A 24,472-nucleotide genomic window follows, 5' to 3' on the forward strand; every position below is an offset into this window, starting at 1 on the left:
GTCGGTCACTGACAGCCTGCAGCCTGCAGCCTGCAGCCGCTGCCGCTGCCGCTGCTCTGCCTTTTCACCAAATTAGCGGCTTGTTAGATAATGAGTGGACTAATAGTACGTACTTACTTAGTTACGTTAGGTGGTTGGTTAGCTAGCTAATTCAGAATTTGGTGTGCCGCGTGCCGATTGTAGACACTGGACGACGACGGACGGTAGATCGCGATCGTACTCGTAAGTCGTAGTTCTCGTAGCGGCCAGACCAGGCTTGAGGCTACAGCTTCAGTCTTCGGGTGTAGCTGTAGGCCATAGGTGCAGTTTCGTCTAACTAAACCTATGTGATGTGATGCGATGTGATGCGGATTGTAGACCTACTGTATATAGCGTACAGTCGTACACGGTTACCTGGTCAGTGGTCGCTGAACGCTGAACGCTGAACGCTGATTACGCAGAGAGGGATGATACATTACTTACTCGTAATGTTGACTCGTTGTAAAACCCGACATTCATCACTCCGTGTTAGTGCGCATTTCCAATGAGTCACCTTTTGGCTTTTTCCTATTACGTTACGCATACGCACCAATAAGATTTACATAGAATTTCTGATTGCGAATAGTCGCCGCGCCGCGCCGATGCGATGATGACAAATCACTATTTACCTGCTCCGAGTTCTGGGTGCCGGGTGCCGTGTGCCGTGTGCCGTGTGCCGGGTGCTGGATTGTGGGTTCGCGCAGGCGGTTCAGAATTTACAGTTTACACCGCGCCGCGTTTTAGTCGCATGTAGCGAGACGTTACGTGTACGGTGTAGCGGGTTTCCGAACTTAATGAAGAATTTTCAATATCTACGTAAACGTATAGTACTGTACTCGTAGTCTCGTACCTACTACCTAATTCCCACCTCATTTTTCTCGTTATACGAATTACGAATTACGATTTACGATTTACGAAAGAAAATAATATACGTTCCGCGAGTAATTGGTAGCTGAACCTCTTCATCCTCCTCCCCCTCCTCCACTCCGCCGTTTGACTGCTCTTTTTTTTCTCACGCTTTTCATCTTCTTCATCCTTGTATACGAACGAAGGACATTGTTGAATTTAGTAGACAATTAGACATCGGGCAGCGGGCTAATTGGGCTGAAAAATACTCGTAACTTTAAAATGGAAAATGGGGCTGATGGGCGGCACGGCGCGGCGGCAGTCGAATATCGGAGACAACCGAAGAGAGGCACCGGCGGTGGGGGGAGAGGGGGAGGTCGCTACTCGTAGCCGATAGATTACGATTAGCATATACGAGTAGTTAGCTTAGCTTCTGGTATTGTTGAAAATGAAATAACGATGGGATGGCGCATTGTAACCGGATTTTAATGATTTTTCCCAAGTACATAATGCGCTAAGTAGTTACTACCTACCTCTACCTACCTGTATATCTATTCTGTAGGTAAATATAGGCACCATACCCATAGGTACTCACGGTTCGCGCCGCGCCGCATCGAGCCCCGAGTTGGATTAATTCGACTAATCCTACGCATTTGTTTAACGCGTTAATCATCGACTCGTTCGTTGTCGTCGCGTCGCGTCGCGTCGCTTGGTCAGTGTCGATCGGTTAAGAGGTACGTTACCTAATGGCTAATACTCGTATGAAGCTACGGCTACAAGTATCGTCCTTATGTGTTTCGTTGACGATGCGTGAAACGATACTTTGAGGCATTCGCTATTCGCTATTCGTAAATCGTAATTCGTAATTCGTACGTAGCGAAAAAGAGATTTTAAACGCGCCCACGACGCGACGCGAGGCGACGCCCGTGTTATGCAATATTTGTAAATAATTTCAGTATAGGCCTACCTAGAGTCTAGACGTAAGATATGGAAATAGCCGGGTCGTTTACAGTTTGCCTAATTATGGTATGTTATGTATGTATGTATGTATGTATGTATGTACATATGTACTCGTACTAGTCGTTGGTGTTATACAGCCGCAGCCGCAGCCGCAACCGTTCGGTGTAGTGATTTCGTTGGTGGTGTGGGTATGGGTAATGAGTTGGATTAGTCGATACTCTCGTAGGTACGTCTTGATGGTGGAATGCCGAATGCCGAATGTCCAATTCCGTACAGTGCAAGCGTAAGGAAATGGGGGAATACCTATACGATATGCGAATGCGACGATCGATGTAAAAATAAACCAAACCAGTCAGATGGTCGTCGTGCCTCGCCTTGCCTCGCCTCGCCATCTATCTGCGTTTGGGCATTATCTATCGATTATCGCGTCCGCGTCCGCGTCCGCGTCCGCGTCCGCGTGATGGAAAAATCCCTCAAAGTATCGTTTTGTCGCGTCTGATCTGATCGATGATGCGTTCGCGTTCGTCGAGAACGTCGAACGTCGATCCTGCTCGATGACGAGTTGGCAGTGCAGTGTAGCGCGATGCGCGCTCGTGTGTTTCGTTGTTTAATGTTTTTTTTTTTTTTTTTTTTTCCGGTAGCTTAGCTGCGAAATTTACATACTTACCCAGCATAATGCAAACGCGAAACGTACTCGCACTTACCTGACTGTCTGCTGAGTATCACGTCAGAGTGAATCGCGTCGATGGTTTAATTAAAATGTACTAACGTGAGTACGAGTAGTCGAGTAGTCGAGTAGTCGAGTAGTCGAGTAATACAGTGTGGGTACTCGTATCGTGTATATTCGACATTCGTATACGTTTACGTCGAACGCAGCGCGAAAAGTGCAGCTATATACCTATTACCTACATTGACAATTTGACGGTGAACAGTGGACAGTGGACGTAAAAACGCTGCGTAACTACGCATTCACGCGATATGATATCGGCGACTAGCAACGCGTTGGTGCAGCGACGCGGCTCGCTCATCCAGCGCCGCAATTCCAAACGTTTCGTTTTATCGGAGCTGAGCGCTGCAGTGGCGGCCGTCGCCGCAACCGCAAACGCAAACGCAACCACCGCCAAAGATGCCGCCGCCGCCGCTGCCGAGGAAAGAGACGACTATTTGAGTATGGCCGCCGCCGCCGACCTGGACGGATCGGACGACGACGATACGTACAAGGTGCCGGATATCGTGTTGGATATTCCGCCGGAAGCGCCAGCGCCACCGCTGCCGCCAGTACCTTCGTCTCCAATCACGTACTGTCGAGATCCCACCGACACTGTAGAAGATGTGCCCGAATGGAAGTTGCTCAAGTTACTCAAAAATAATGTCTCCGGCCGCGCCACGTGAGTATACGCCATTACGCCATTACGCCATTACGCCACACACCAATATGATGTAGGTGTACACGTACACCGTACACCGTACACCGAACACTAATCAACTAACTAGTAAGAGTAAGTACGCTTGGCTGCAGTGCAAGCGGCCATCGTGTTCCAGTGTACGAGTACGGTGCCCAATTGCCCAATTGCCCATATGCCTCTTCTCCCACAAATTGCTACATATCTCGAGCGTTTTATCACTCGCAGTTGCTGTTGTAGTACTCGTACTCGTACTCGTATAACATCTGTAACTGTATCGTATCGTAGTAAGCTTTTGTCTGTGTAACGTATCGTAAAATGCCTGCGACTGCGAATTTACGTATAGTTTGGTGATTCAGCTAGTCGTACGAGTATCAACTGGTTGAGCTAAATGCAAAAAAAGCAAAATTTACATTTAAAACAAAACTACGTGTACGTACGTACGTACGTAGTGCGTACGAGTATCGTTGTAACCACACTCCACACTCCACACTGCGTAGCCCGCAGCCCACAGCCCAAGTAACAGCTAACAGACGAGGCGCGCGCGATAGCGATAGCCGCATGCTCTAGGCGTTAGCTACATATTTAACGTATTACGGTATTAGCCTAATTAGGTATATGCAGGTTTACGAGTAGTTTAAGTATGATGTTACGCTTACGCGTATGCCGCCGCGCCGTATTGTAAGTTTGGCTACGTTTTTCAGTTGTTGTTGCTGCTGCTGCTGCTGCTGCTGCTGCTGCTGTTATTATTGTTTTTTTTGCTGTGCGCGGCACGGCGAGGTTCGATATGATTACTTAACGCAGTTGGTTGTTTAATTACGTAGACGTACTCGTAGGTACGAGTAGTTGAACTGGTTTTGTTTTGTTCTGTTCTGTTCTGTTCTGTTCTGTTCTATCGCACATTACTGACATTACGATACATCGTAGTACACACGTACTCGTACACTATACGATATAAATAAATACGTATGTATGACGTACAATATACAATACATGTACCCTATATCTACAATACGAGTATAGGGTACATTACATGCATATACATTTACATACCTAATAGCAGCAGCAGCAGCAGCAGCCGAAACTGCGTGCCGTATGCACTGACATGTGCCATTGCTTATAGACAAATTACGAGAGAGACGAATACGATGGCTTTTCATTTTCTACTTACTATTACTACTCGTAGCGCATATAAGACTGACTGTGACTGTGACTGTACGTCTAGGTTCGTCTACGTACGAGTACAAAGCCGAGCAATCAGCTGGTACCTCTACCAGCTACCTACCTTCCAATCCAAGTACGGTACGTACACCGTACACCTAACCTACGAGTATTTCGTATTTCAACGACAACGACAACGACCTTGCTGCGGTGCGGCGGCGCCGCTGCCCATCGCGTTCGCGCTCGCGCTCACTCGTAGTCGTATTAGGGTTATGAGTTTACGTTTGCGATGCAATTTTTAATGCATACCATAATACCATTTCCTTCTTTTTTTTTCATCAAAACATACTTACTACTCGTAGGTACTGCATACGATGTGTATGCTGTATAGTGTGTAGTGTATAGTGTATAGTGTATGGTATTGCGTATGCATACTCGTACGTGGACGCACGCCTTTTCTCCCCTTGTCCCTTGTTAATGAAATTTTTTTTTTTTTTTTTGTAAACAGCCGAGGTTTTCCCGCAAGACCTCCGCCTCCGCCTCCGCCTCCGCCTCCGCGCGTTTAACATAGAATGTTTCTCTTCTCACGAAAAGTGCAACATTTCGCTGCATTTTTTGTGCTGTATTTTTCATCTCGTACGAGTACTTGTAGTTTGAAGGTGGCAGTTTCCTGCCTTTTTACGCATAAATGCGTAATACGCGTCAGTCGAGCGTTGGGCAAGCAATTTGCGCAATGCGCAATGCGCATTACTCGCCACTAGCCTTTTTTGGTACGTTGCGTTGCGTTGCATAGGCTTACTGTAATAATTCAATCAGGGTGCTTTTTCTTAAAATTCTTCATCGGCCGTCGCGTCGCGTCGTAACGTAGTGTTATGTTGCTGTTTGCTGTGGATATGCTCTATGCTGGCATGACAACGTCCATATGTACATACTCGTATGTGCTGCTGCTGCTGCTGCTTTGGATGTGTAGGCTATGTTTCATGTTTGCAATTATCGGAATCGACAAGTTTTCAATTAATGCGATTTCGTTGTTCGAGACAAAGACAAACAGCTTGAAAATAAGAACAAAAACAAAGTAACAAACGCCACCGTCACCGCCACCGCCACCGCTTCGTCGCTAAAAGTTGGTCAAGGTATCGTACTCGTACTCGTACTCGTAGAGAAGACGCAGACGACCAACGTAAACATCTACGATACCTTATTTTGGCTTGGCTGAACGGGAACGTGAACTGCGCCTGTTACAGTTAGTCCACTTGACGGCCTAGACTGTAGGAAAATTTGCGGAAATCGTGTCGCCCAACGCAAGTCGCCCGAGTTGCCTTTGCTCTTATACAGTCACCAATCTCAGTGCCAGTGCACGCAGTATACATTCGCGTGTATTTTTACGAGTACGAGTACACTCTGCACTGAACACTAGGTAGGTACCGGTACAGGTACAGGTACACAATGTAGGAAGGTAGTGGCGATGGCGATGGCGATGGCGATACTCGTAGCATTGAAATTATTGTAGCAGTAGCTGTTAGCGACAAGTGGCTTTTACCACCATTCGCGTCGCGCGTCGTCGAGGTATTCTACTTTTAGTCGTGTGGTCGTATGTACTACGTACCTACTACGTAACTAGACCTACTGGTAATCGACAATCGACATGTGTCAACCGGTGGCTGGCGCTGGCGCTGGCGGCACGTTCAACGCGCTAGCCACTTTGTCGCCTTGCCCCGGACCGCGCCGCCCTTCGAGCAACTTTTCGCTACCTCCGTCGTCGCACTGATTTTTTCCATTCCACCACCATCATCATCATCATCATCATCATCATCATCATTAGCATCGTCCGTTTCAAGGGCGTGCATTTGTCTCCCAAAGTAGCTTAGCTTAGCTTAGCTATCTGCGACGACTACTACTACTACTCCTCCTCCTCCTCCTCCTCCTCGTAGTTGTAGGTATTCCCAAAAATCACCGCGACCGCAGAAATTAACTAATATACATGATTCGCATTGCCGGCCGAAGAGTAATGCATTGTTGCGCCACGCCATCGCCATCGCCATCGCCACACCGCCAATGTATTCGCGCGCGTTCTTGTATGTATTTATTACCAAACTGTATGGTGATGCCGATGCCGATGCCGATGCCGATTCCGGTGGCCAATGGGTAGAGGTACCACTACCTGACACCTGCTACTGCATATTTGTCGCACATTAGTCGTAGTCGTAGCCGTAGCCAATGTAAACAGATCCCTTACCTACCGATGGCATATTTTTATAAGTGCACTTTCCACTCCAACCCCAACCCCTGGCCCTGGCCTTGTCGTTGAGCGCCGCCGCCATTTTTACTCGTAGCTGTAGAGTGTAGAGTTGAATTTTGATACTCGCATCGCATCGCATCGCATCGCATGCGAACCATACTTGACTAGTTTTTGAAAAAAAAAGTGCACTAGTCCCTGATACGAGTAGGTATGTAATGTACGCGTACGAGTACTACACTACACTATACCTAGTGGCTAGTGTACTAGGTTCATCTAGATACCGTATCTACGATTAGTATGAGTGGTACGTACAATTCGAATTCGACAATCGACACTCGTATATCAACGCCAAAGCCAACGCTAACGCTAACGATAATCGCCATGAATAGGTATGGGTCATACTCGTATGGGTATGGGTATGGCAGTATGGCACGTGCGTTGTGAGTCAAAGAATAGCCGTAGCCGTAGCCGACTCATCTAATTTACGATTACGAGAAATACTCGTATGTAGTGTACCTCTACCTACCTACCGAGTATTAAGGTATAAGTACAAGTACGCTGTAGGTATGATTGTGTATTGCGTATGTATGAATAGTCGTTGGACGGTATTCTGGCATCCAAGAATATATACAGGAGACGAGTATGAGGTACGAGCACAAAAGCGCTTCGTTTATAAGCGGGTAGCGCGAGGGGAGCACTGTAACACGTCGCGCTACGTTTTGTGATTGTGAAACATGCTACGAGTAGATGCCACATTACCACATATTGTCTTTGAACCTGAGGGGTGTGGGGTGTGGGCGGTTGTACATCAGGTAAAAGTGGCATCACCAAACTAACCCTAATTTTGGAATGTACGGACCTGTAGGCTGTAGGATATCAAATAACAGCAATGTTAAAGTGGCATCCGCAAAATGATGCCAGTTTGTAAAAAAGATGCCACTTTACCATTCAACAACAAAAAAAGATGCCACTTGGCCCTTGGGCCCTGAACAACTGTATTTGTATATACTCGTATTATACATGGGTTTGGGTTTGGGTTTGGGTTTGGGTTTGATATGGGTACTTGTGCAGATACGTCTGTCGTCTATGATACGTTACATATACAATATACAATATACATATTAGGGTAGGTAAAAGTAGGTAAGTACAAATATATTGTACGAGTATGTACAATTTACATTGTACAAGTATTATAGGAGGTGTAATCAGGTAGCTAATTACGAGTAGGTATACGACTATACGTATGTAGATGTACAAACTAGGTATAATAATGTAACTCTAAGTACAATGTGCATCTGCATACATACATATATGTTTAGAACGAATTCACCTACTTACTTACAATTTACATGTATATTTTTACTTACATAGCGTATTACTCGAGTATAATATACGAGTAGGTACTTCTAGTTATAATAATTATGTATTTTGTGGCAAATTGTGCAGGCCTAGTATGTCTCAAGGTACCGTCATTCATCATCAGAGATTATCCGATAAAGACTTCACCGTTGGTACCCCCGAAGAATTTGTGCGCAGATTTAACGGCACCAGAGTTATCAATAAGGTACGCATCTACGCAATACGCTCAGCACCGACCGCCACTCGGTCGTTTTTCTTTATCGCTTTTGCTTTTGCTTTTGCTTTTTCTCTTTCCTTTTTTCCTCATCTTGTACATACTCGTACTATCGTCAAATCGTTCCTACGAGCGAGTACATAGACATACGTATGTACTACGAGCAGGAGCATTGATTGCGTATACTCATGTGGGCTGGGGAAAAAAACACGAAATTTCACCGAGTTGAACGCCTTTCGAACGAATTTTTCATTTTTTTTTTGTAATTACGTATTATACTCGTACTCTTAGTAAAATTGGGCTGTGATTTATCGGCGCGACAAAAATGAGCGTTTTCACGACGGAAAAAAGATATTGCACCCACGGGAAAAGAATCATTTTACGACAAAAAAGTTTTTGAACAGCAGTTGATGAATTTGAACCTACATTATAAGGTATTGCCCGACAGAATAATTTAACGCACGTTTATACGTTAATACGTACGTACGCATGAAAAGTGGTATTACGCAGCCCATACTAGATAAACCTCAGACTTTTTGCGGCCCAGTACCGGGCTGCAAAAAGTCTGTTCTGTTTTCACTCGCCACAGACATTAGAAACAAGCCAACGCAGTGTGTATATGAGGCAGAATACCATTAAAGACCTGCAGTATCTGATTTCATCAACTTGGCGTTACATGCACGAGCTATTCGAGTTCCTCACCTCTGGAAGTGAATGAAAACATTTTTTTTGATGGCGGAAAAAGTCTGGGGAATATCTAAAAAACATACACTCGAGTGGGGAGCCCTCCTTAAAAATTGAAAATTGAATTACAAGCTTAAATACGAGTCTTTCTCCAACCCGATCAAGTATATACTTTCTTTTCATAGCCCAGCAGTGAGCTGCTTTGAGAACACATGAAAAAAATCAAGCGCGTCCTTGCTAGTGCAAACCAAATATCGGTCCGCGGGCTGCGTAATGTATGGGGGCAATCTATATATATATATACGTTGTGTACCAAAAGTCCGAAATTGTACAATTCGGGGTTGGTACAGTCAATTTTGTACCATCTCCGAAGTGTCCGGCTCCGGACCAAGTGTGAATATTACTTTTTCATCGGACTTGGTTCGTAGCGTACCATGCCCGGAAGGTCCGGACAAAGTGTTCGACTTGGTACAATTTGCGTTGGGCAAAGTCCGAAATATACTTTTATAACGAATGAATTCGAATTTTACATCCCTTTATTCCATAAATATTGTACCAAATAAAAGGAAATTTAAAGATGACTCTAAAATACACCACCAGCAAAATTTTCAGGTGCTGAAATTCATTTGTTGATTTTTGGGGATTTTTTCAAGATTCAAATATTGCTACGCTCACTTCTCAAGAAAAAAAATAAAGGGCCGTATTTACGCACAGTCGCACAGGCAAATTAAAATTTAGCATAAACTCGGGTTAGCCATCGATCTTTATGACATTTCCGATCGATTTTTTTCAAAACCATTTTGTACACTTCAAATCCAAAATTTTTTTAATTTTTTAAAAAATTAATGGAGACAAGTCGACCAGTTGCGGAGAATTCCGCAACAAATTCTACATAAAATGTACGTGACGTCATTGTAAAAAATAATGAATTTCGTGTCAATCAATTATTCTCCATTATTGTTAGAAGTTAAGTTAATTTCAATAATTTAATTTAAACAAAATACACTCGAACTTGGCTAAACCATATATGCGGGAGAATAATGGAAAAAAAATTTCCAAGTGAAGAACTGCAGAAGTTTCATTTTTTTTTCACTCAAAATCCATCTATAGCTCGATGCTGGACCCCATTACTTTTTTATTTTTTTATACCATAATAAAGAAATTTTATCTTCTTTCCATTGATACGTATAATTTTTTCAAGATCCGCATCCCTTTACCCGAGCCTAAATGGGTCAATTGTCAATTCATTCCTGTTGTCCAGTTACAGAGAAGTTGATGGTTTTTTATTTTTTTATCGCCATCGTTTCTATGGTTTCAAATGAAAATATCATAGGTAGGGTATTTTGAAACAATTGGTATTTTTTTTAATCTGCGTTTTCTCTCACGAATTCGTTGGTTTTTTATTTTAAAAATTTTTCTAATCAATTACGTAAGTAGGTAAATCCTAGATGAAAAAAAAAAAAATGCACGAAAAAAATATGAATTTTTATTTTCTGTAGGAGTGTAGGCTGAACCAGAGGTGCGAACAAATCAAATCAATTTAATAGACTGAAGTCTCTGTCTCTTTCAACAAAATCTCATCAATCTGTTTATCAATCAGCACAACTCACTCTTGAGTCTTCATCTTCACTCATCTTTTCATGTTTTCAAAAATAAAAATTACAAAAATTTGAAAAATTTGGCTAAAAATGTCTTTGTATGACGTCACACAAATATCAACCAAGGTTTCAGAAGTTTCATGGATGTTTCCAAGACTTCAAAATGATAGAGGTACTGCGGATCTAGTTTCGTGATGGAAAACCAAAGCATTCTCATATTTCCAAAATCCAAACATTTTTTAATTACAATTTTTTCGGAAAAATGTAAATTTTCAAGAAGATTCGAAGGCATTCGCTCAGGTAAGGAGGTTTCTAAACGTCAAAATTAATTCGCAAAAACCAAAAACGGCCGTACAATCGGTGCAAAAGGTACCAAATGGCTCCAAGTTTTGTGTATTAATAGTTAGAAATCAGCTATTAACTCAGAAAAATGGTACATAGGTACAAACCAAATTTCAGTCTTTCACATTTTGCTGGTGGTGTATTTTAGAGTCATCTTTAAATTTCCTTTTATTTGGTTCAATATTTGTGGTATAAAGGGGTGTAAAATTCGAATTAATTCATTATAAAACTATATTTCGACATTTAACGACAAATTATGCGCGTGGATGACCAAAGAAATACGAATTACACTTACTAAAATTGACGAATAGCGAGTCAAAAAAAAAACCAAAAAAAAAACCAGTTCATCTACAGCGCGAGTAGTGCTTTCTTTGCTTTTTTAGGCAACAGAAGGAGATGGGAGTAATTTGAAGGATCAAAAATTTCACCGCAGAGTTTTGAAACACACTTTTAGCCAGCTTTAACGAAAAGTAAGATTTTTTGGCAGTTATTTTGGCAAAAATTCGAAATTTTTTGATAGTTTTGACGAGAAGCGAGATCTTTCTGGCGATTTTGACCAAAAAAGCGAAACTTGTTCGCAATTTTAGCAACTAAAAAAAAAAAAAAAAAAAAAAAAAAACGCAACTTTTTCATAATTTTTAGCAATTTCTGCGATTGAAAAATTTGTTTATTTTTACGAAAATGTTTTCTATTACAAAATAGGTTATTTTTGTGGAAACGTTTTTTTCGGCGGGGAATCGTTCCTTTTTCCGGGCAAAAATTTTTTTTGGCGGTCAAAATTATATTCGGATTTGGATTATCTACTATTTCTTTCGTCGTTGTATGAAATCGAATTGTCGTTTGTATTGCCTAAATTCTCGTTCGAATATCCCGTCGTCGTTCAACTCACTTTTTCTGTCGTGCCAATATAAGTATCAGTATCAGTGTAAGTATGTATGTATATTGTCCGTAAAATTCGAGGGTATTCTCCACCTCTGTTACGAAGACCACGAGTTTCAGTATAGCGTATAGCGCTAGCAATTTTTTATGAAAGCTAGAAAACTACTAACAAAACACTAACCCCCTGCGAAGCAATTTTTCCTGCAGAAGTAGCGAATAGCCGATTGAATTCGATACTCGTAGTCGTATACACATACCACATATAGGTTGTAAAAATGTGTCCACTAAAATGCCAAAATCTTATCTAACGTTAAGCCTACACGTCCGCGTCACTTTGCCTCGGCCTTTCATTTGTTTACCTCGCCTACTCGTAATTTTGAATTAATAGAGACCGACGCGACGCGACGCGACGAGGGTAAAGGTTGATTTTTGCAAATTGAAAAATCCGACTGCCAAGTGTCCACTCTGCTCGCATCCGCTGGCAGCGCCGATCAGAACGATACTTGGCCTATGTGTTGTACTTACAATTACTACCTATCTATAGCTACCTAGTACCTACATAATATGGAAAAGCAACTCGTAGCTGATATTCGGTTTTTCTGAAACGAGTCTAATCTGGAAACTGAAGGGGCAACGGTGTACGCATTTTGCAAAATGGATCCTGGCATAATTTTTTACGAGTAAGACCAACAAAAACGCTTCTCTCACAAAATAGCCTATCTCTGAAATTGAAGGCTGTACAGTGCACAGTGCACAGTGCACAGTGTACAGTGTACAGGCGAATCAATTTTCGAGGGTATCCCAAAATTTCTATAAACTATAGCGAGATTGTTTACGCAGCTCTTTCAATTTCAAAGTTAGACAACATCGCGAAAGAACGTGTTTTGTTCGTCTTGAAAAGTTACGCGAGAATTTACAAGTACCTTCAAAATTGACAAAATTCAATTTTTGATAATTTTGAAATATGTATCTACTTTCAAAAAAAATTTACTACATACGTATATTCGCGAACCGTATTATATCGCAGCTGCAAATTGCTTTGCCATGTATTACAACGCGTAGGCGAAATATCGTTCTGATTGGCGACCAAACAAAATGCGTATACTTTGTACGCTTGCCTGGTTTTAATCTTTGTCGAGAAAACCTAACCTTTGTGAAAATGAAACCTACCTACCTACCTACCTTTGATTTTAAAAACCTAACTTTAATTTTATGTGAAAAAAAAACTAGCCAGCCTACCTTGCGTCCGGTTAAGGTTTGTAGGATGGCAAACCAGAACAGCGTACAAACTTTAACTGGACGCATGTTGCATTGCAAAAAGCAAAGTGGACGCAAAAAAAAGCGAAAACTACCGAGTGCTAGGAGAAAAGAGTTAGTTCGTTTGAATTTCGAGGTAAAAGACTCGATTCATCACACGCAACCTTTTTCTCCTAGCACTCGGTAGTTTTCGCTTTTTTTTTGCGTCCACTTTGTACGGTGGCATGGTCTAACCCAACCTAACCTAACCTAACCTATAGGCCTAACTGACAAGCTGAACGCAAGTTAGGTTTGCGACCAAACCCTAGAAAATGGATCGCGCTGGCATGGCAATTGGCATGGCATGGCATGGCACCCGAACCGATTTGCATTTTGCATTTCGCGTAGGTAGTTACAGTTAGGTACCATACGCCTAATTCCCTTGGCGTGTATTTTTTCTTAATTCCTTATTGCCTATCCTGCCGGCTAATTTCCATCACTTTTCGGTTTTGCATTTTGTTTATTTTGTTTTCTGTTCGATTGTAGGTTTTAATCGCTAATAATGGAATTGCCGCTGTTAAATGTATGCGATCTATTCGAAGATGGTCGTACGAGATGTTCAAAAATGAAAGAGCCATTCGATTTGTCGTCATGGTCACGCCGGAAGATTTAAAAGGTAGGTACTAACTAACTAACTAACTAACTAACTACATACTCGTAAGTACCTCTGTACTACTGTAGTACCTAGACCTACGTATATTTTACTGTAGTTTTATTGATACTCGTACGAGTAGCTGTTACCTATGTCCGTATGTATAATTAGTAATCAAGTACTTAGTACATACATATATTATGTAGCTGTAGCTGTAGCTGACTCAACCTAACCTTTCCCAGCCTCCATACAAACTGGACGCATGGTATGTTTGCGAACTCAGTCCCCGTACGAAGTGGACGCAAACTGCTTAATTCTTGCTACGCGTCCACTTTGTAATGTAAAATGCGTCCAGTTTGTATGGTGTCTCTCCCAGACAACCTTTTTTTTTGGTTAGGTCAGTTTTGTTTTTGAGATGCGAGTATATATTTTTTTGGTTAGGTTGTTTTTTTTCACAAAGGTGAGGTTTTTAAAATCAAAGGTTAGGTTGTTGGCTTTGGCGGAGCTCACATGCTGGACAAAGTGGACTCGAGTTGAATTTAATTATTGGGGGGGGGGGGGGTGGGGGTAAAGGTTGAACGAGTATACGTGATGGTTACACTCTGTCTCAAGTTGCGTTTGAAATTTTTTGAGGTCGAGTTATAATTATTCATTTTTTCGGGTTCCGGGGATTTGAGTTTTTTTTTTTTCAGCCACGTTAGATTAGGCGTGTTTGCGCCAATTTAATCGTTGATTTGTCATTTGATTTTACACAGCTAACGCCGAATACATCAAAATGGCCGACCACTACATGCCCGTGCCCGGAGGCACCAACAACAACAATTACGCCAACGTCGAACTGATCGTAGATCTGGCTATTCGAACTCAAGTACAGGTACGTCTGTCGTCTAATTGTTTGCGTTTTGCGTCTTGCGTCACTGCCGATGCCAGGTGCCTCTGCCTACACATCTTTTTCAGCTACCGCGGCGTCGCGTCTGCGCCTTAGCTGGAAAAAGAAACCACGCGTGTTCACTTTGTCTGGCGACGCGACGCGACGCTGCGCGGTTGCTGAAAAAATACATATGTGCTCACTTTGTACGCTGGCACAAACAGCTTAGGTTTTACCTTTTACCTATTGGCCTCTGGCCATTGGCCAATACGTACTTAATCGACAATCGTAATTAAGTGTGCGGCTTTTTACTACAAATCGCACCTCGGGAGTAATAAGGTCACATCTCAAAAAAAATTGATTTTGATGTTTTTGCATTTTTGGGGTTTGTATGACCCCCCTCAACCAAAAATTACACTTTGAGTTGGGTACATTATCTAGATCTTGTAAAAAACGCAAATGGCCTAACTCAAAACCCCAACAACATTGCAAGTTGTTTGGAGTTATAAGGGTACATCTCAAAAAACTCCACCTTTTTTGAGCAAATTTCATACATACAAAGTGTTAACAAATAGTTTTGATTGTTTCGAATGTTTGTCAGTTAGAAATAGTTACAAGGAGTGCATTTTTTATTGGTTTGTACCTAATGTAAAAATTTTTTTACATTGATCACTTTTCAGAAAAGTGAATTTGCACATATCGTGAAATTTTAGTTTTTTGAGAAAAACTCAAAAACTAAGCACTCTAGAAAAAAACTAACGACATTATGTAGATTGGAAATTTAATTCTCTACAACTTCGCTATCATGAAAATAATTTTTTTTGGACGCTTCCTTCCGCCTCCACATCAACTTTAATGAAAGGTTATAACTCAAAATGTTCTCTTTAAGATTTTATTTTTCAAAGTGTTGTTATGCTAAATGAAGGTAGGATACCAGATCTTTAAAATAAGGTGCTATTCATTCCTCACAATTAATTATAAGTTGATAAAAATAATGAATCAAGTTTTAAAAAAAAAGAAAATCACTCTCTTGTAAAATTTCACTTTTTTGAGATGTGACCTTATTACTCCCGAGGTGCGAAATGTACTCGCCAACTAGCGTATGACTGTAGCTTGTATGTAGCACTTGACTAGCTGCTCAGATGATCGCCGCGCCGCATCATCGCTTTGTCAAGTACAGATAGGGTTACTTACGAGTATACTGACGAGTGACGATGAACATGTCCACTGGTATTTGTTTGCGATAGCGCTTTAAAATATACGCGTAACCAATCGTGCGTGTGTGCGTGTGTGTGTGCGGCTGACTAGCTAGATAGCTGCGGGTACGCAACAGTTCTTTTCCACAGTGATCCGAGTCATTTGTTTTTCCACGTTGAGTTGTTCGTTTATCTCAACGTGCACAAAAATGACTTAGGTCACTTTGGAAGTGTGAACGGCTGAACGCCAAACGATGAAACACGAGTAGATACATACGAGTATAATATTGGTAGAATACCATTTGCACTGCAGTTCACCTTCTTCCAACAATCAATCATATTGTGCAGCTATCGTTACTAGGCCTTTTCGTACGAGTATCATTCACTATGAAAGCTTTTTTGGCGGTGCTGTGGAGTGTAGGTAGGTAGGTAGGTAGGTAGGTAGGTAGGTAGGTACTGGTATTAGAACCTAGTTCTACTACATTGCCATGGGCGATTTCCATCGTCGCTCTGCGGTTTTATTACTTTCCTGCAGGTTTTCCATCTCGATTCTCTGTGCAGGTAGCTGGTATGGTAGAGCCGGATAGACTTTGATTGCCTGATGCTAACTCGTACTCGTACTCGTATGTAGTTGCTTACCTACTCGTATATACAGGTACTCTATGTGAAGGGCGGTTTTCCAAAAAGCGACAAGTCAAAAATTATGATTTCGAGATAAATTATGTTTTTAGTGCCCATTTCAAGGCGCGACGAACTTGGAGTATGCCACCTATCCTGCATGTTGTATTGGATCTATCTCAACACGTACGTGTTGGTTTTGTGGTGTAACTCAAGTTTGCAGCGCTTCTGCGGCAGAAAAAGTAAACTGACTTATCGCCTTTTGGAAAAACGATTTTTCGTGTTTTCATTTATATGATAGAACCAGTGTTGCAAATTGATGTAAGTCAACTCTAATTCACAATACAAAAGTATATGACCAAAAAAATTGATTACAAAAAATTTTACCTGTATTTTAAACAAAAATTGAGTACCTATTACAACACTATAAATTGAAAAAAAAGATTTTTGATTAAAAAAAAATATATTACCACTATTTCGGCAATAAATTTATGAAAAAAAATTTTTGATTGAAAAAAAAAATTTTACCTGCATTTTGGCGATAAAATTGGCAAAAATTAAGTATTTATCTACAGCACTATCATTTAAAAAAAATGTATCTGCATTTTGGCAATAAAATAAAAACGAAAATATAGTACATATTACAGTACTATCTATTAAAAAAACCATATTCGCAGCTCTATTTTGGCTATAAAAGTAACGAAAACGAAGTAATCATGACTTATTGCGTTTTGGAAAAACGATTGCAATCCGCAACTTACAGAAAAGCTGGATTGTGCGTAGGTAAATAGGTATTTTGGGTAGGTTAGGCATTAAATAGGTGAGATACGATGACCTATAGAACACAATGGCGTGAAAAACTCAATTTTCAAAAAACTTGACTTATCCACTTTTGGAAAACCGCCCTTCATGTGTATAGTGTATATTTGGTAAACCCCGCCGCAACAAGAAAAACAACAACAAGATTACGCTTTGCTTTGGTTCGCCTTTTTTTTTTGTTTTTCTATTTTCGACTATTTTTTGTATGTACGTAGCTGACGACGAGAGTGAGAATAATACATATGTATACTGAGAATACCTACTCGTAATTCGTATTATTGGTCGACAGGTATTCGGGTATTTAGCGTTGTTTTTCGAATTTCGACATTGAAAAAAGTTGCGAATTAAATCCGACATTGGTCGAAACGAAACAACGAACCAACGAACCAAAATTGTATAATAAAGTACCGAATTAGCGAATTAGCGGATAAGCCGAGTATTACATCTCGTACATACATACATATGTACGTAATTCACGCTAAAGATTACTTTCATACTTACTGACCGGCGCGGTATCGGCATCCGCATCGCATCGGTTTGCCGATAATTTATTCTCAAGGACGATTTACTCGAGCACGAGACACGAGAATCTGCTCTGCTCGTCTCGTCTCGTCTCGTCTCGTCTCGTAGGTGCACTCCGTTCGGCGTTTGGCGTTTGCCGTTAACCATTATTCGTGTGTACTCGTATTTGTTTGTTTGTTTGTTTGTTTGTTTGTTTGTTTGTTTGTTTGTTGTTCAAACCTGGAAGCGAACTTGAAAAAATTATTTCAACCCGCTAGCGTCGTGATTACCAGTACCCAATCTTTCTCCGTCTTTCTACCGCTACGTTTCTTCTCCTTCTTCTCCTTCTTCTTCTTCTTCTTCTTCTTCTTCTTCTTCTTTTTCTTTTTCTTTTTCTTCGCGCCTGCATTACGAAGTAATAAACCGAGTACACTCGAATAGCCTATTAACTTTTGTGGATGGATATGTAGGTATGTAGTGGTACGTCTACAATCTACATACATACGTATGTACTCGTATGTACTCGTAATGTAGGTGAAGGCGCTTGGCAGTAGGCAGTATAGGCAGTGGTTAGCGATTATTCGTTAGATACCTCTACATATCTACTGGGTAGTGGCCAGTGGGTATGTATGTATGTATGTATGTATGTACTATGTATGTAGATGTACGAGTATTGTATGTAGTACGTACCAACAATAAGACGTATGTTATTTCTCGTAAGACTTACCCAATGCGTACAAATTCGCGTAGCAACGATGCTTTGCAGCGGCGCGGTGATAACGAATCGCCATCGTGTAATACGAGTATGGTAAACCTACTCGTAGCTGTGTGTGTGTGTATGTATGCCTTTAATGTACATGTACGAGTACGATAATATTGGTGGCTAAATGCAATGTCATATGTGTTTCATGTGTACGACGCAGGCTGTGTGGGCTGGATGGGGTCACGCTTCCGAAAATCCCAAACTACCGGAATTGCTGCATAAGAACAATATCGCTTTTATCGGCCCGCCTGAGAAAGCTATGTGGGCTTTGGGTGACAAGATCGCGTCCAGTATCGTTGCGCAAACTGCCGAAATACCCACTTTGCCGTGGTCCGGCGCCGGTAACCAAATTTTGCATGCGTAAATCAACTGCTGCGACGCGGCGTGTATAATGTACATTAGACATTACATATGGGCTGTGTTGTTTGTTTTGTGTTTGTGTTGCAGGTCTGACCGCTCAGTATTCGGGCAAAAAGATAAAAATCAGCAACGATCTGTACAAAAAGGGGTGCGTTTCGAGCGTGGAAGAAGGCCTGGCGTCCGCCCAGAAGATCGGCTTCCCGATCATGATCAAGGCGAGCGAAGGCGGCGGCGGCAAAGGTATCCGCAAAGTGGACAACTCGGACGACTTTCCCAACCTGTTCAAGCAGGTGCAGTCCGAGGTGCCGGGCTCGCCGATATTCATCATGAAGCTGGCGCGATGCGCTCGCCACCTCGAGGTGCAGCTGATCGCCGACCAGTACGGCAACGCCATCTCGCTGTTCGGCCGCGACTGCTCCATCCAGCGGCGACACCAGAAGATCATCGAGGAGGCGCCGGCCGTCATCGCCGAGCCGGCCGTCTTCGAGGACATGGAGAAGGCGGCGGTGCGGCTCGCCAAAATGGTGGGCTACGTCAGCGCCGGCACCGTCGAGTACCTCTACGACACGGACGGCCTCTACTACTTTCTCGAGCTCAATCCGCGTCTGCAAGTCGAGCACCCCTGCACCGAGATGGTGGCCGACGTTAATCTGCCCGCCGCCCAGCTGCAGATCGCCATGGGTCTGCAGCTGCATCGCATCAAGGACATCCGACTGCTGTACGGCGAAACGCCGTGGGGCGACAATTTCATCGATTTCGACACGCCCCGCCACAAGCCGCAGCCTTGGGGCCACGTCATCGCCGCCCGCATCACCAGCGAGAACCCCGACGAAGGTACGTACCTAGATATTACTTAGTTATTACCTACTCTCTCTACCTTCGTACCTTGTACTACGTAGTACGTATTACATATGTATGTACTTTTGTTTAGGTTTCAAGCCCAGTTCCGGTACCGTGCAAGAATTGAATTTCCGATCCTCCAAGAACGTATGGGGTTACTTCAGCGTGGCCGCTTCCGGCGGTCTGCACGAATTTGCCGATTCGCAGTTCGGCCATTGTTTCTCGTGGGGCGAAAACCGAGAACAAGCCAGAGAGTAAGCCTTGTCGTTGTCGTTGCGGTTGTTTGTTAAAATGTTTTTTTGCTAATTAGTAAAGTTGGCGCTTGCTTCGTTGGTTGGCAGGAATTTGGTGATCGCGCTGAAAGAATTATCAATCAGAGGCGACTTCCGTACGACGGTCGAGTATCTCATCACGCTGTTGGAGACGGACAGCTTCCAGACGAATTCGCTGGACACGGCTTGGTTGGACGTGCTGATCGCGCAACGAGTGCAGGGCGAGAAGCCGGACATCCTGCTGGGCGTGCTTTGCGGCTCGCTGCACATCGCCGACAAGCGTATCAGCGACGAATTCCAGAACTTTCAGTCTTCGCTGGAGAAGGGCCAGACGTTGAGCGCCGGCACCCTCGAGCACAACGTGCTCGTCGAGCTCATCAACGACGGCCTCAAGTACCGCGTCAACGTCACCAAGTCCGGCGCCAATTCCTATTTCCTCGTCATGAACGGATCGTTCAAAGAGATCGAAGTACATCGGCTGTCCGACGGCGGCATCCTGCTGTCGGTGGACGGCTCCAGCTTCACCACGTACATGCGCGAGGAAGTGGACCGCTACCGCATCGTCATCGGCAACCAGACGTGCGTGTTCGAAAAGGAAAACGACCCGTCGCTGCTCAGGTCGCCGTCCGCCGGCAAGCTGCTCAGTTTCCTCGTCGAAGACGGCGGCCTCGTCACCAAAGGCCAAGCTTACGCCGAAATCGAGGTAACGTATACGTTTACAATTTACATATGTACTACTCGTACAATACTAGCCTACCTCTCTACTTGTCGCATTCGCGTTCGCGTTCGCAGGTTATGAAAATGGTTATGACGCTGACCGCCGCCGAAACCGGCCACGTGACCTACGTCAAGAGGCCGGGAGCCGTTCTAGATGCCGGATCGTTGATCGCCACTCTCGAACTCGACGATCCCACCTTGGTGACCAAAGCCCAAGATTACAAAGGACAATTCCCCGAATTGGACGTATCCACGCCCATCATCGGAGACAAATTGAATCACGTTCACAATAGTTATAGGCAGATGTTGGATAATATTTTAGCCGGTAAGCTACCCACCTTTGTCCTATCCTATCTTATCTTATCTTATCTTATCTTATCTTATATTTACCGGAGCACACGAGTACTCGGGTACGTATTTTTACCCTACTTGGGCGAGACAGTACCCAATTACCCCTATTCGTAAATACACAGCGCAAACGCAAAAAAAATAGGTACCCACTGCCCAGCACCAAACAATCGGGATCGGTGGATGATGCGCTGCGCCGGTCGAAAAATAACCGTACTTTCTGCTTTCGATCGTTGGCCTACCTCCATTCTTGCAATCATTATAATTGATAGATTAACGAATGTTTACCGTCGTACTCGTCGTACGAGATACGTAATTAGACTAATTACGTATGTTGTGTCTTTTGTCGCCTAGGATATTGTTTGCCAGATCCTTATCACCAAATTCGAGTTAGAGAAGTGATTGAAAAATTCATGAGTACTCTTCGCGATCCTAGTTTACCTCTTCTCGAACTTCAGGTACGTACGAGTAGATCTATTCGGTACGTCGGGTCGGCCGCTCGCCGCTCGACGCTGAGATTACCTAATCGATGGCCGCTGATTTTTTTTTTTTTTTTGTTCCCTACCTGCAGGAAGTAATTTCTACCATCTCCGGCCGTATTCCAGTTTCGGTGGAGAAAAAAATACGCAAATTGATGACTCTGTACGAACGCAATATTACCTCGGTGTTAGCTCAATTTCCTAGTCAACAAATCGCCAACGTGATCGACGGGTAAGTCGCATTTACGAGTACACCTACTAATGTACGAGTAGCTATACCTATATCTAAGTCAACGATCAATTTTTTTTACATATATCGTTTTCTACAACGCAGTCACGCGGCAACTCTGCAGAAACGCTCGGATAGAGATAACTTCTTTTTGCAAACTCAGGGTATTATACAGTTAGTTCAAAGGTATCGTAATGGCATCAGAGGACGTATGAAGGCGGCCGTACACGAACTGCTCAGGCAGTACTACGACGTAGAAAGTCAATTTTTACAAGGTTCGCCATTTTCCATTTGCCATTTGCCGTTTTTGCGTTTTCGCGTTTTCGCGGTTTTTACATTTTTGGCGACGGCTTTTTTCGCTTTTTGCAGGACATTACGATAAATGCGTTACCGCTTTACGGGAAAAATACAAGGACGACATGGCCGCCGTAACGTCTACCATTTTCTCTCATAATCAGGTTGCCAAAAAGAACATGTTGGTTACGATGCTGATCGATCACTTGTGGTCCAACGAACCCGGTCTCACCGACGAGCTGGCGACCACCTTGAACGAGCTTACTTCTTTGAATCGTAGCGAGCATTCCAGAGTCGCTCTCAGAGCCCGTCAAGTTCGTATCGTATACCTTACCTAATTAGTTGATATTTTACTAACTAGCCGGTTTAAACGTTCGATTAAATCACGCCTCCTCCTACTTCTTTTTTTAGGTACTAATCGCGGCTCATCAACCAGCGTACGAACTTCGGCACAATCAAATGGAGTCGATTTTCTTGTCCGCTGTCGATATGTACGGACACGATTTCCATCCGGAAAATCTACAAAAATTAATTCAATCCGAAACTTCCATATTCGACATATTGCACGATTTCTTTTACCATACGAATCGAGCCGTTTGCAATGCCGCTTTAGAGGTAATACTCGATGTTACTTACATATACACTCGAACATATGTACATTGTACATTTAACGAGGTAGAAAAAAAGGGAAACCTATTACCGATGATGATGCGACGACTTTGATTTTCTTATTGTTTTCCACGGCAGGTTTACGTGAGGAGGGTTTATATCTCGTACGATCTAACTTGTATTCAGCATTTGGAACTTTCCGGAGAAATTCCGCTAGCTCATTTCCAATTTTTGCTTCCATCTTCGCATCCGAATAGGTATGTAGATTGTAGATGATACTCGCCGTTTACCGTTTACCGTTTACCGGTTACCGGTTACCGGTTACCGTTTACCGATACGATACGATGTGATTTAGGCAAAAATTCGGAGCAGCCGCCAATTCGCCAGTCATCATCGAACAGACTGCCACCGGAGATGGCGGCGACGCCGTGTCTTCGTCGTCGTTGTCTTCGCCGACCATTATACACAGCGTTCAAAGGACCGGTTGTATGGCCGCTTTCGAATCTTTCACTCAGTTCGAGTCGTACGTGGACGAAATTCTCGATTTGATCGAAGATTTCTCTTCGACGGCCACCGTATCGCCGAAAATCATGGAAGCCGTCGAGAGTGGCAGCGAATCGCAGAGCACTTCCATCAACGTCAGTCTGTCGGTAGACGCACCCCGACCCTCTCACGAGGAAAATCATCATAATATTCAAGTAAGTACCTACTACTAGTACCTAGTACCAACTCCCACACCGACACCGCGATACAACTCGTTTTTTTTTTATTGTACATCAAACATCACCATCACCGTGTATAATGTCGAATGTCGAATGTCTAGGTCGAGCCTATCCATATCTTATGTATCGCCGTCAAAGATAACGGAGACATGGAAGATGAAAAATTAGCCAAAATGATGGCAGATTTCTGCACCAAACATAGAAATGATCTGAAACAAAAATCTGTCCGCAGAATTACCTTCCTCGCGCTGAACAAGTAAACAGAAACCTATTATTCTACGTACCTCTCTACCTACCTACGTATTCGATTGCTTGCCTATTACCTACTGGATAGGTCGGTACATTTCGTTGTCGATGATGATTAATGATTTTCTTGTTTTTGTTACAGACGTCAATTCCCTAAATTATTCACATTCAGAAACTGCGACAATTTCGTCGAAGATCGAATTTATCGTCATCTGGAACCGGGCATGGCCTTCCAGTTGGAACTGAACCGCATGAAAACCTACGATCTGGAAGCGTTACCAACTTCCAATAGGAAAATGTACTTGTACTTGGGCAAAGCTAAGGTATGTGTACTGTGTACTGTGTACTGTGTACTGTGTACTCGTAACTATCGCGATTCGCGGCTACCAACGAGCGTTATCCGATCCTCGTCTTCTCGGCAGGTCGCCAAAGGACAGGAAGTTACCGATTATCGATTTTTCATCCGATCGATTATTCGACATCAAGATCTCATCACCAAGGAGGCGTCGTTCGAATATCTGCAAAACGAGGGAGAACGAGTGCTACTCGAAGCGATGGACGAATTAGAAGTCGCCTTCAGCCATCCGTTCGCTCGTCGTACCGATTGCAATCACATTTTCCTCAACTTTGTGCCGACGGTCATCATGGATCCTGCCAAGGTAAGCCAATTTCCGAGTACCTAGTCCTACGCATCGCAGTCTAGTACGAGCAGAAATTTAATGGTATTTCGATTTGTTTTCGTTTTCGTTTTCGTTTTCGTGTTCGTGTTCGTGTTCGTTGCGCAGATCGCGGACAACGTGTCGAATATAGTGCTGAGATACGGACCGAGGTTATGGAAATTGCGCGTATTGCAAGCCGAGCTGCGAATGACCATCAGAGTCACTCCCAACAGTAAAACTAGCAATATACGATTGTGCGTATCCAACGACAGCGGATATTATCTGGACATTTGCCTGTATAAGGAAGTCGTCGATCCGAAAACCGGAATGGTTCGTGACGT

General features: G+C 43.1%; 1 protein-coding gene across 12 annotated transcripts in view; it reads left to right on the forward strand.

Moving 5' to 3' along the window:
* Positions 1-24,472, forward strand: part of ACC (acetyl-CoA carboxylase) — a 72,873-nt gene that overhangs the window by 42,146 nt on the left and 6,255 nt on the right. For 11 of the 12 annotated variants that reach the window (XM_065360696.1, XM_065360697.1, XM_065360698.1 and 8 more), the window contains 19 exons: positions 8,074-8,191; positions 13,486-13,615; positions 14,347-14,465; positions 18,517-18,697; positions 18,804-19,550; positions 19,648-19,810; positions 19,898-20,531; positions 20,621-20,870; positions 21,248-21,351; positions 21,465-21,604; positions 21,707-21,876; positions 21,971-22,209; positions 22,307-22,510; positions 22,643-22,761; positions 22,860-23,202; positions 23,328-23,482; positions 23,615-23,795; positions 23,895-24,131; positions 24,258-24,461. In XM_065360696.1, the coding sequence (XP_065216768.1) occupies positions 8,074-8,191; positions 13,486-13,615; positions 14,347-14,465; positions 18,517-18,697; positions 18,804-19,550; positions 19,648-19,810; positions 19,898-20,531; positions 20,621-20,870; positions 21,248-21,351; positions 21,465-21,604; positions 21,707-21,876; positions 21,971-22,209; positions 22,307-22,510; positions 22,643-22,761; positions 22,860-23,202; positions 23,328-23,482; positions 23,615-23,795; positions 23,895-24,131; positions 24,258-24,461 (4,438 nt within the window). Of the gene's footprint in view, positions 1-2,481; positions 3,213-8,073; positions 8,192-13,485; positions 13,616-14,346; positions 14,466-18,516; positions 18,698-18,803; positions 19,551-19,647; positions 19,811-19,897; positions 20,532-20,620; positions 20,871-21,247; positions 21,352-21,464; positions 21,605-21,706; positions 21,877-21,970; positions 22,210-22,306; positions 22,511-22,642; positions 22,762-22,859; positions 23,203-23,327; positions 23,483-23,614; positions 23,796-23,894; positions 24,132-24,257; positions 24,462-24,472 lie in introns of those variants that run through there. The other variant, XM_065360699.1, reaches the window with a different exon arrangement.

The sequence above is a fragment of the Planococcus citri genome, chromosome 4, assembly GCF_950023065.1.
Source record: "Planococcus citri chromosome 4, ihPlaCitr1.1, whole genome shotgun sequence".
NCBI classification, from domain to species: Eukaryota; Metazoa; Arthropoda; class Insecta; order Hemiptera; family Pseudococcidae; genus Planococcus; species Planococcus citri.